This window comes from Schistocerca piceifrons, chromosome 3 (assembly GCF_021461385.2).
Source record: "Schistocerca piceifrons isolate TAMUIC-IGC-003096 chromosome 3, iqSchPice1.1, whole genome shotgun sequence".
Classification (NCBI taxonomy): Eukaryota; Metazoa; Arthropoda; class Insecta; order Orthoptera; family Acrididae; genus Schistocerca; species Schistocerca piceifrons.
In genome coordinates this window covers 731,540,239-731,552,515 of record NC_060140.1, presented here as the reverse complement: position 1 = coordinate 731,552,515, position 12,277 = coordinate 731,540,239, and the positions used below count along the sequence as shown (strand labels likewise).

The window sequence follows — 12,277 nt, the reverse complement described above, 5'->3', positions numbered from 1 at the left end:
CTTGCAGGGATGTGGTTTAATGCCTTCACAGGATGCCTATCAAGAAGTTTCACAATTTTGTACACTCATCTACAGACTAAAACTGCTATGTTGTGGCTAAGCCCCTTTTCTCTAAATCACTTCTCACGACAGTGCAACTGCAGCAAGATATGCACAAGAGCTTCTTGTGGAGTTCTGCGAGTAGAAAAAAGGTATTGATTGACTGAAGGTGTGAAGTAGGTTGTACTGCATTTGGTAACAGAACAACCCACAAAAGCCAAGTGTGGATTTAAGACTCAAATGAAGACATAGTTTTGTCCTGTCAATAAGTCTTCTTTTCTTCCTGTTGTTTTATTTGTTTCCATTCTGCCATTTCTTACTTATCTTGGAAAGTGAATTTAAGGTGGTTGCTGTTAAGGGTCACAACTATATATAAAAACCATCAATCAGGTTTATCTTTACTACTCCCACATTGCCCTTACCTTTCCTCTACTTCATGCCACACAACTGTCATGTCTGATGAAGAGGTACTCTGAAGCATCATTTTGTGGCATTTTGCAAACATATGAACACCATTTAGTGAGGCCACAACTGGAAACGGAAGCTGCAACAAAATGGAATTGATGTATTCAGTTGTGGAAGCCCACTGCACAGTCCTAAATAACTACAAACAATTCATCATACAAATAGTTTTCACTGCGCAAGTCCCATCACAATATTAGCTATGCCCACAAAATTCCAATTTAATTGGTTACTACAAAATGGTTACAAATGGTAGAAATGCCTCTGTGAATATAAGGTGGTGTACAGTGCAATCAGGTTTCATCTTGTAATGTTGAGGACGCAGGCTACAGTACTTAAAAGTTGCAATTTTCAGTTCAATTTCATGTGAATTTTCAATAATCATTACCTTCTGTAATGTCCCCACAGAAAATACCCTCTACTACGCACCAATTAATCATTGTCAATCAAACCATCCACATTCATTCACTTTGGAAAAGTATCTGATCTGATTTTCTCGTAACATATGCGGCGACAGCTCGATGACGCCAAAGTATTTTCCAGTGCGTTTATTCTTTGAAATAACAGAGATGCATAAATGCATTCTCCATGGTTGTTAGAGAGGGGTAACTAGGACAGCTTCTGGAGTATCAATTGAGGGATTTATGTGTTTCTCAGAGATACATATTCTGCTTTTCTTCTCGCTACAGTGAGCCAATTAACATTTGCGCCGCTAGCGGTTTGTTTGAATAGAAAGAGACTGTAAACGGAAAAAAATTAAGACGTGGAATCACCGGAGATCTGGACATGTAATGGAGATGGATTTAATACACAATTTCCTTCATAAATAAGGTTTGTGACCTTTTTTGTTCCGGAGTGAATGAACGGATGAGTTTTTTCTGAATCATTTGATGATCACGTTGGCCCTATAATTAGTGGGGAAGTTTCAGCTGTGTCGAAGAGAGCCTGCAATCACTGAGTCTGTGTTAAATCGTCCAAAAAGGCTTCGTACACATCTGGAATTCGCAATCTTTCGTAAAAGGAACAAATTGTCCACACGATTGATTCTCCCGACTGAATGCAGTGTTTAACAGTGTTAAACTTCATGAAAAATCTTGAAACTGAATGCATTACTAATCTGGCTACCGCTTCTCCTTCAATGAGCGGGTGGTATACAAACCAACCCATAACACAGCCAAGGGCGCCCACATGGCACCCTCCCACACAACCTGGTTATGGCCCATCTAAAGGAAACCTTCCTAGCCATCCAATACCCAAACCTCTTAACTGGTTTTGGTTCTTTTTTGACATCTTAATGATCTGAACTCAGGACCGGAACACTACCCTCATTCCTCCACAGTCTCAACACCTTCTCTTCCATCTTTGTCCTCTTAAGCCTTGCATGTTACTTACCTTGACATTGATTTCTACCTCTCCGAAGAGTCCATAAAAACCTATACGTATATAACACACATTAATCACCATCATGACCTCAAATTTTGATAGCTACCATACTTTCCACAGTAAACTCTCCCTCACAGCTTGGTCATCCACACACTATGTATCTGCAGTGACGAACAATCCCTTGTTTAGTATGCTTGAAGGTTTTACTAAAACCTCCATAGGCAGGCTTTACCTTCCAAATCTACTCCACAAACAGATTTTCCATACAACATATACACATTTCCCTGCTCCTCCTAACACCTATGAACCAGCTGCACTGGGCAGTTGGTTAATGCTATTTTTTGGAAGTAAGCAGTGGCTCCAAGCACTGTCTCCTCATACAGTCTAGATAAATTAACTCTGATCAAATGATGGTTATGATGACTGAAAGTGTTCAACATCACTGAAATTAAAAGAAATTACAATTTACACTATTACAAATGATTCATATGTAACCCAAAACTCACTGAAATTCCAACATATTGCCAAAATTTATCTAATCATATCCTTTGCCCCAGCTTCTACAACTAATCATTCTGCCCAGAATTGATCATCTACCCACAACCACACCTTTCCCTCCAAAAGCTGTATTCTATGGCCCACCCAATCTACAAACTACAGGTATCTTAATCCACCCTTAAGCAACACCTCCTCCCATGACCCACCACATGAATTATATCCTTGTGGAAGATACAGGTGGCTCCATCCAGTGCATCCTATTTCAGGAGTATTTTATCCTAACACTTGTGAAAGTAGTCATATCATTTACCAGCCCTGCTGTAACTTTTGTACTGAATTTTTGTTGGCTTAGCCACCAACCAGTTGTCCACCCAACTGAATGGCCACCAACCAGTTGTCCACCCAAAACAATGGCCACCACCAGATCCTGAATGGCCACCAACCAGTTGTCCAGCCAAAACAATGGCCACCACCAGATCCTGGCCAAGAGCAAAACTCAGCACCCAGTGGCAGAACATACTATTGTACAAAACATGTTCAGCTTCAATACCAATGCCAGCTGACCCCCCTCCATTCTCTCTCATCTACATCTAAAAGAGTCTGACAGAGGGTTCATCAAATCGCCTTCACATCAATTCTCTATTATTCCACTCCCGAACAGCAGGCAGGAAAAACAAACACCTGTATCTTATTGTGCGAGCTCTGATTCCTCTATTTTATTATGATGATCATTTCTCCCTATGTAGGTCAGCACCAACATATTTTCACATTCAGAGGGAAAGTTGGTGATTGAAATTTTGTGAGAAGATCCCACTGCAATGAGAAATACCTTTGTTTTAATGATGTCCACCTCCAAATCCTGGCTCACATCTGTGACACTCTCTCCCCTACTTCTCAATAATACAAAACGAGCTGCCCTTTTTTGAACTTTCTTGGTGTACTCTGTTAATCCTATTTGGTAAGGATTCCACACCATGCAGCAGTACCACACATGAAGAGGGACAAGTGTAGTGCAGGCAGTCTCTTTAGCAGATTCATTGCATACTCTGTGTGTTCTGCCAATAAAACACAGTCTTTGGTCTGTCCCCCCCAACAACATTTTCTGTCTGTTCTTCCCAATTTAAGTTTTTTGTAATTGCAATCCCTAAATATTTAATTGAATTTACAGCCTTTATGTTTGATTGATTTAACATGTAATCAAAGTTTAATGGATTCCTTTTAGCACTCATGTTGATGACCTCACACTTTTCATTATTTAGAGTCAACTGCCAATTTTTGTACCTTACAGATATCTTATCTAAATCATTTTGTAATTGGTTCTGATCTTCTGATGACTTTACTACATCTAGTATCAGCGGCAAACAACCTAAGACAACTACTCATTTTGTCTCCTAAATCATTTATATACGCAAGGAACAGCAGAGGGCCTACAACACTACCTTGGGGAACACCAAAAATTGCTTCTGTTTTACTCGATGACTTTCCATCAAATACTATGAACTGTGACCTCTCTGACAGGAAATCAGGAATTTCTCCCACATCCCAACCCCATCCCCCAATACCAGTTTTTCTGAACTAGTAGGTGGGAATTGTCCTTATACCCCTGGCCTCAATCTTACTAGTCTCTCCCTCACACCCACTTCAACCTGTGCCCCTAACTTCACTTATTCTACACTCATATCCCTTCTCTGCAGTTCCCTTTTTTTCTGTTCTGTTTCACACTCCCAGTTAATTCTGCCATATAACCGTGTGCCATAAGCAGCTTCCAATGCCTGCACCAATGTCTGTTGTGTCTTCGGATGAAAGCTGGTTCTACCTGGACCTACAACTGGAGTTACGGTCTGGGGCCCAATTTTGTATGACAGACAGAGCAATCTCATGGTTATCCCATGCATCCTGACTGCAAAATTGCAGGTCAATCTGGTGATTCGACGGGTTGTGCTGCCATTCATGAACAGCATTCCAGGGTGTTTCCCGACAGGATAACACACACCTATGTACCATTGTTATAATACAACATGCTCTACAGAGTCAACATGTTGCTTCAGACAGCCTGACCACCAGATCTGTCTCCAATTGAGTACATACAGGACATCTTCAGACGACAACTCCAGTATCATCCACAAACAGCATTAACTGTCCCTGTACTGACTGACCAATTGCAACAAGCATGGAAATCTATCCCACAACTGGCATTCAGCACCTTTACAACACAATGCATGCATGTTTGCATCTTGATTTCAACATTCTGGTGGTTACACCAGTCATTAATGTGCCAGCACTTCACAATGGTAATGGCTTATCTTGTGCTTACATTAAACTGTGATCTTGCAATGTTAATCACTTAAATATGTTACCTAGACAAATGTATTCTCAAAATTTCATTACTCTAAATTAATTATTTGTTTGGTGTTATAGTGTTTTTCCATCAGTGTGTACATCAATGGCTTTCCAAACAGTGGAAAGTCAGGATGGAATAACAACAATACAAAAAAGACAAATTTTTGTTTTATTCATATGATCGGTTTCGGTTCATTCAGAACCATCTTCAGATCTGATATTTCAGTTACAGGAGTAACCCATCCACGTCACATAAAATTTGTGTGACGTAGCATGTGAAAGTTGCTGGATTTGGATGGGTTACTCCTGTAACTGAAATATCAGATCTGAAGATGGTTCTGAATTAATCGAAACCGGTCATATGAATAAAACAAAAATTTGCAATCAAGACGGATTTTAAGTAACATTATAAAATCACTGATTGCTGTTATCCCATAAGACATTATGTCTATTTTTGCAAACAAAAAAGACAGATTGTTGCTCACTACGTATAAGTCGCAACTCAATGTCTCCTTTATGAGGTAAGTGGTATACTCTTCATATCATTGACTTTCCAGACAGTGGGAAGATATGGAGAAAACATTCTCTTAGCTGATGACAGCAACATCATTGTTGGCCATAAAACATCAGAACTGAAACTGAAGAAAGAAAATGAAACTCTCAAGAATGTTTACAACTGGGCAGTATGTAATAAATTAACACTGGACAGAAAGAAAACAAACAGTATGCACTTCAGCCTAAATCAAGCATGCAAACATGCATGCATTGTGTTGCAAAGGTGCCGAATGCCAGTTGTGGGATAGATTTCCATGCTTGTTGCACTTGGTCAGCCTAAAGAGGGAACATAATTGCACTGCATTAAGCATAAGTGATTGATTTATAGCTGGTGTAATAGGCAAATGGTTTTTAGGAATGAATACAGATTGTCAATAAACATGGAAAGCACACACAAAGATGGTGGCAAAAAGAAAGCCATTTGCATGTTTTACTCTTAGGATTTGTACCAGCCAATGTCTCAAGATGCTGTATTATTCTAATATACACTCAGTTCTTAACTATGAGAGTAGTTTTTGGGACTGAAAGTAAAGAACACTGATATAGTTTTTAACCTGCAGAAAAGGTCCATAAGAACAATAACTACTACCACTACTACTACTAGTAGTAGTAGAAGTAGTAGTAGTAGTAGTAGTAGTAGTAGTAGTGGTAGGGCTCACTGTAAAGAACTGTTTAAAAAAATGGGATAATCTTAATCTGCCAAGTGAGTACACCTACCAATTTGTTGTGCATATCAGGAAAAATAGTTCTATACATAATCATGGACCATATGGATTTACATTTAGCATGGAAAAAACAAACAAAACCTCAAAACAGAATTTTCTATCACAGAATAAAATTTTATCATGAACCAATGAAAGTGACATAGATTACTGAAATACAGCTGTTTAAAAAGGCAGCTAAAATGTTCTTTATAAGTAATGCACACTACACAATCAAAGATTACTTTGAGGATTCATCGTAGGGGTTAACAATGAAATGGGATAAAACTACATTACTCTCGTCACAGCACAATACTGTAATGCTTTCACAAGAAAATCACGCGTCAAGATTTATAGTGTATGATAGTAATGTCTTGTCATTCTCCTGAGTTCAAAATCTCACTCATTAGGGGAGGGGGGGGGGGGGGGGAGCTGACTCAGTTTTTCAAGTGGGCTGAGGGAACAATGTGAAGAGACATTTTTCCAAATTGACTGAGTCAGTTTTCTACATGGATTGGAATTGGTGCTGGGGGCACAGCAGCAAGTTCAGTAGTTGTGAAATCATCTGTGGTGGTCCTCAATGTGTGCAGTGTTGAAGAGCAAAAATATGTTTACATAAAAGAATGTTGTGCAACATGGGCAAACAGAATGAGGCAGTGCAGTTATTAAGACAATGACCTCATATTCAGGGGGATGAAGCTTGCTTTGTCTGACCATCCTGGTTTAGAGTTTCTGTGGTTTTTCAAAGTCACTTCAAGCAAGTGCCAGGATGTTTTCTTCAGCAAGATCATGGCCAAACACCTGTCCTATCCTCATAAAGCATATTTACATATGTTGGAAATTAGCTCTTTGCCATTAATTTCTTCATGTACGCTTTTTATTCTTAGCTATATGTTTGTTCTGAATAATGTGTGCAGGCTTTTGTAAAAGAAAACACATCTTGTGTGTTTCTTCAAACCATGATCACTTTACTGAATATCAAAGTGAAAAATAAAACAGGCTTTGGGGCCAGTGTACCCAGCAAATGCAGTTTGCTGAAAGTCATGAAACGAAACTAAGCTCAGTGATCTACTTGAAGCTGGAATTATGGGAGTAAACTCATTACAGTTTATAGAGAAATTGAAAGGGAGAGAATTACAATATGTAGCAGTTTGCTATCACAACATATCTTCAACATGAAAAGCTATGGGAATACTTCTCAAGTGATGTAGAGGACGAGCCAAAAGTGTTTGATGCTAGAGCAAAAATAATATTATCAGTTATGCAATTGCAGTCTTTCTCGGCATATTCCACTGATGAGTTCTTCTCAGGTTATCAGCCAAGTGGTGGCGTCATCTTGTCACAATATTTCAATGAGCTTCGTACCCATCATCTTCTGGCGAAGTCAGAAGATGATGGGTACAAAACTCACTGAAACGTTGTGATAAGATGAAGCCACCACTCGGCTGATAACCCGAGAACAATTCATCAATATTATCAGTTGATCCAGCAATTTATGTGCACCTGCAGAATACAACTGCAAAAGAAGCCTGGGAAGAATTAAAACAGGCATACGAAGCTCTGGACAAGCCAAAATAATTGGTTTGCTGACTGCACTCCTTACAACTCGGCTGGAGAAATGTACATCGGTAGAAGAATATGTGTCCAAAATAATTTCCACTTCCAGTAAGTTAAATACTTTGAATTTTGAAGTGAAAGATGAGTCGGCAGGGTGCATTTTATTCACTGAATTACTGGATGATTAGCTTAGGAGTCTAGAAAATTCCAATATACCAATAACTAGAGACCCTATTAAAACAAAACTGCTGCAAGAACTGAAGGATGACAAACATTACCACTCCATCAATAGTGATGGAGCTCTTCAAGTGAACAACAAAAGCAACACAAACTTTGCAAACAATTCCTGTAAGGCACCAGGCTCTATAACTGCAATAATATGGTCATATTGGAAGAAACTGCCACAGCAAAACCAAGGGAAGTAGCAAGTCTTCAGAAAGGAATTGAAATTGCAAGACATTCTTTCCAGAATGAGATTTTCACTCTGCAGTGGAGTGTGTGCTGATATTAAACTTCCTGGCAGATTAAAACTGTGTGCCGGACCAAGACACGAACTAGGGACCTTTGCCTTTCGCGGGCAAGTGCTCTACCATCTGGCAGAAGTAAAGTTGGATAGCTCAGTTGGTAGAGTACTTGCCCGCGAAAGGCAAAGGTCCCGAGTTCAAGTCTCGGTCCGGCACAAAGTTTTAATGTGCCAGGAAGTTTCACAAGACATTCTTCACTACAACAGATAGCTATAAATAATGACTGGTATATTTCTTCTGGTGCTTCAACACATATATCTATAATCCCTTGTGAAATGAATTCATGTATATCAATATGGACTTCACAACTGGTAATGTCAAGTAATGAGAATTTACCCATTGAAGGAAATGGTTGTTTTTGTTGTGGTCTTCAGTCCTGAGACTGGTTTGATGCAGCTCTCCGTGCTACTCTATCCTGTGCAAGCTTCTTCATCCCCCAGTACCTACTGCAGCCTACATCCATCTGAATCTGCTTAGTGTATTCATCTCTTGGTCTCCCTCTACGACTTTTACCCTCCACGCTGCCCTCCAATACTAAATTGGTGATCCCTCGATGTCTCAGAATATGTCCTACCAACCGATCCCTTCTTCTAGTCAAGTTGTGCCACAAGCTCCTCTTCTCCCCAATTCTATTCAATACCTCCTCATTAGGTGATCAACCCATCTAATCTTCAGCATACTTCCGTAGCACCACATTTCGAAAGCTTCTATTCTCTTCTTGTCTAAGCTATTTATCGTCCACGTTTCACTTCCATACATGGCTACACTCCATACAAATAATTTCAGAAACGTCTTCCTGTCATTTAAATCTATACTCGATGTTAACAAATTTTTCTTCTTCAAAAACGCTTTCCTTGCCATTGCCACTCTACATTTTATATCCTCTTCACTTCAACCATCATCAGTTATTTTGCTCCCCAAATAGCAAAACTCCTTTACTACTTTAAGTGTCTCATTTCCTAATCTAATTCCCTCAGGATCACCCGACTTAATTCGACTACATTCCATTATCCTCATTTTGCTTTTGTTGATGTTCATCTTATACTCTCCTTTCAAGACACTCTGTTACGTTCAACTGCTCTTCCAAGTCCTTTGCTGTCTCTGACAGAATTACAATGTCATCGGCGAACCACAAAGTTTTTATTTCTTCTCCATGGATTTTAATACCTACTCCGAACTTTTCTTTTGTTTCCTTTATTGCTTGCTCAATATACAGATTAAATAACATTGGGGATAGGCTACAACCCTGTCTCACTCCCTTCCCAACCACTGCCTCCCTTTCATACCCCTCGACTCTTATAACTGCCATCTGCTTTCTGTACAAATTGTAAATAGCCTTTCGCTCTCTGTATTTTACCCCTGCCACCTTCAGGGGTAAAATACAGAGGGAAGGAAATGGTAATACACATAATACACAAGTTGGAAGAAAGAAAACAAATAACACAGTAACTGATTTTCCTTATGTGCTGAAGTACGAACTTACTTTCTACAAGTAAGAGAGTGGAAAAGGGACATTCCATCACCTTTAATAAATAAGGCTCTTGCATTTACCATATGTAAATGAATCTATTTACAAAAGCAATGCTTGATAGTGGAATGCACAAACTGGACTAACCAGATAACCATTTCAGTTAAGCCAGTATCACTATTAAATGAGAAAACTTTCAATGAAGTTCACAATTTGCAGCATTGTCCCCACCCTTTTGGTTCTGAGTCGAGTGGAAGGTCTGAACCAGAGACTTCGGAGGTACTGTGACAAGCTAGGCTGCAACTTCCTGGACTTACACCATGGGGTTGAAACTGTAGGGTCCCCCTATGTGGTTCCGGTGTGCAGTACACACCAGAAGCTGCTACTCAGATAAGACGGGGCTCTCCACCCAATCCAGGTAACAAAAGCTATTGGAAACCCAGAAGTATCAGGCAAGATTGAAACAAATGCTTCACAGAGGCGAGAGTATTACAAACCTAATGGTAAAGTGCCAAAACATTTGCAAGGAAGTTCTCTAGAGGCTTACTCTTAAGAAAACTGACAGTCACTTTATACAGGTGAATGTCTTTAGAAACCAAAAGAGAAGACGCTGACTGAGAGTGAAGGTAATCCATACTCATCAAAGTCCTCAGAAATTTCGATTGTTCATTGTCAAATTTGGAACACGAAAACAAGATGTGGTTTACATCAGCTTCTGATTAAGAATAACACACACATGCTGGAGAATTATAAATGTTGATTCAATGTAGAGGTAGAGGAAATGAAGCATGGTTAAAGCAGAGTCAAATGATGGTGGAAACCATAGATCTGTCCAAATGACTTCTCATAAACCGTGGCCTTGTAGAAATTTGAGGTTGTAATGCCACGTAACATCCACCTTTTGTATCTTCGGACACACTCCACATTTGCCATTGCTGTTTTCCATGGCTCTTGACTGCATGCAAAGAGTCTGTTCACAGTAATTTCACATCAAGAACAGTTCCTGTAGATGCAGCTTGCTTCACTAAGATGTCAACTTCCTCATTATGGTGGATGCAAGTGTAAGACTGCACCCAGAGCAGAATGAATGTCTGCCCTCTCTGTTTACAATGAATATATTCCAGTACTACATCCACATTATAAGAGTCGGTAGTTTTATTCCATCTTCAGAGTTCAATACTTTTAAGAATACTCTGAGAGTTGGGCACAATTACTATCTTTAATAAGGAAGATAAAGATACAAACTTGATTGCTTCTAAAATTGCCACAGTCTCCACAATAAAAACTGAAGCACTTTTAGGCAGTTTGTTGACCTTACTGATTTGGATCTGAGAGCACAGAAAAGCACATCCAGTATACCCCTCTTCTGGAATTTTGGATCCTTCAGTATACATACAGATATAACCAGGCCACTGAGCTTCAGTGATACAATTAAATCAGTAATTTACATTCACACTCAGCGAGCTTGTCACATTTTAATAATAGACGAATACGGCAGCTGAGTGTGCAAAATCATATTCAAATAAATGCAAATGTGAAGAATATCGCATAGAATGTCTGACAGGATACCAAAAGTCAACACTTGTGCAGACAGCCAGATTGTTAGTTCCTCTGCTGCACGAATTCCTTAATAGGTACAGAAGGAAGGTTGAAACCTGAAATTGACAGCAGTTAGATTTTTGGGGAAAATTTAAGTGTATATTGAAAGAATAGGCCAATGGGAAATGGAGGTGGCATATTTGTTACAGCAGACAAGAAACTAAAATCCATTGAGATAGAAATTGAAGCTGCATGCGTTATTATCTGGGCAACACTCAGTGTCTGGGGTGGGCATAAAAAGTAATTGGATCCTTCTATCACCCACCACACTCATCTCCTGATGTAACTGAAAACTCCAGAGAAAACCTCAATTCACTTGTTTCATGTTCCCCAATCATACTGTAGTCATCGGTGGAGACTTTAATCATCCAACAATTAATTGGGAAAATTACAGTTTCGTTGGTAGTGTGTGTGGTAAGACACTCTGTGAAACATTACTAGAACAGATAGTTAGGAATTCCATTAATGATGGAAATATATTGGATCTAATAGTAACAAATATACCTAACCATGTTCGCAATGAAACCAGTATCAGTTACCATGACGCAGTTGTGACAACAATGATTACCAGAGTCCAAAGGACAACTGAAACATGCGGATATACATATAAGTTCAGTAAACTAGATAAAAAATCTGTAGTGTCATATCTCAATGTCGAATCTGAAACTTTCAGTTTAAAAGAATAGTTGTCCAAGCCCTGGATAGATAATAGTATCCAGAACAATTGTTCATAATGGAAGGGAACCACCACAGTATACAGTCACGGTAAAGAAACTTCTAAAGAGACAGAGATTACTGCATAATAGGTGTAAAATGAAGCATAGGGCTACAGATAAAGAGATGCTGAATGAAATGAGTTAGCTGTCAAGAGAGCAATACGTGATGCCCTATCACTAGTGCAGCAGAATATTGTCAATTGATATTTCACAAAACCCAAAAACTTCTGGTTGTGAGTAAAGGTTGTTAGTGGCATCAAAGTTGGTGTCCATTCCCAAGCAAATGAGACAGTAACTAAAACTTAGGGTAGCAAAGCAAAAGCTAAAATGCTTAAATACATTTTCAAATGTTCCTTTACAAAGGAAAACCTACGAGAATGTTCCCAATTTAATCCTTCCACTGCAAAGGTGAATGAAATAAATATTAATGTCAGT

General features: G+C 39.2%; 1 protein-coding gene across 1 annotated transcript in view; it reads right to left on the bottom strand.

Moving 5' to 3' along the window:
• Nucleotides 1-12,277, bottom strand: part of LOC124789682 (protein fuzzy) — a 120,255-nt gene that overhangs the window by 96,038 nt on the left and 11,940 nt on the right. The window contains exon 2 of the mRNA XM_047257117.1: nt 462-583. Coding sequence (XP_047113073.1) covers nt 462-583 — 122 coding nt within the window. The remainder of the gene's footprint in view (nt 1-461; nt 584-12,277) is intronic.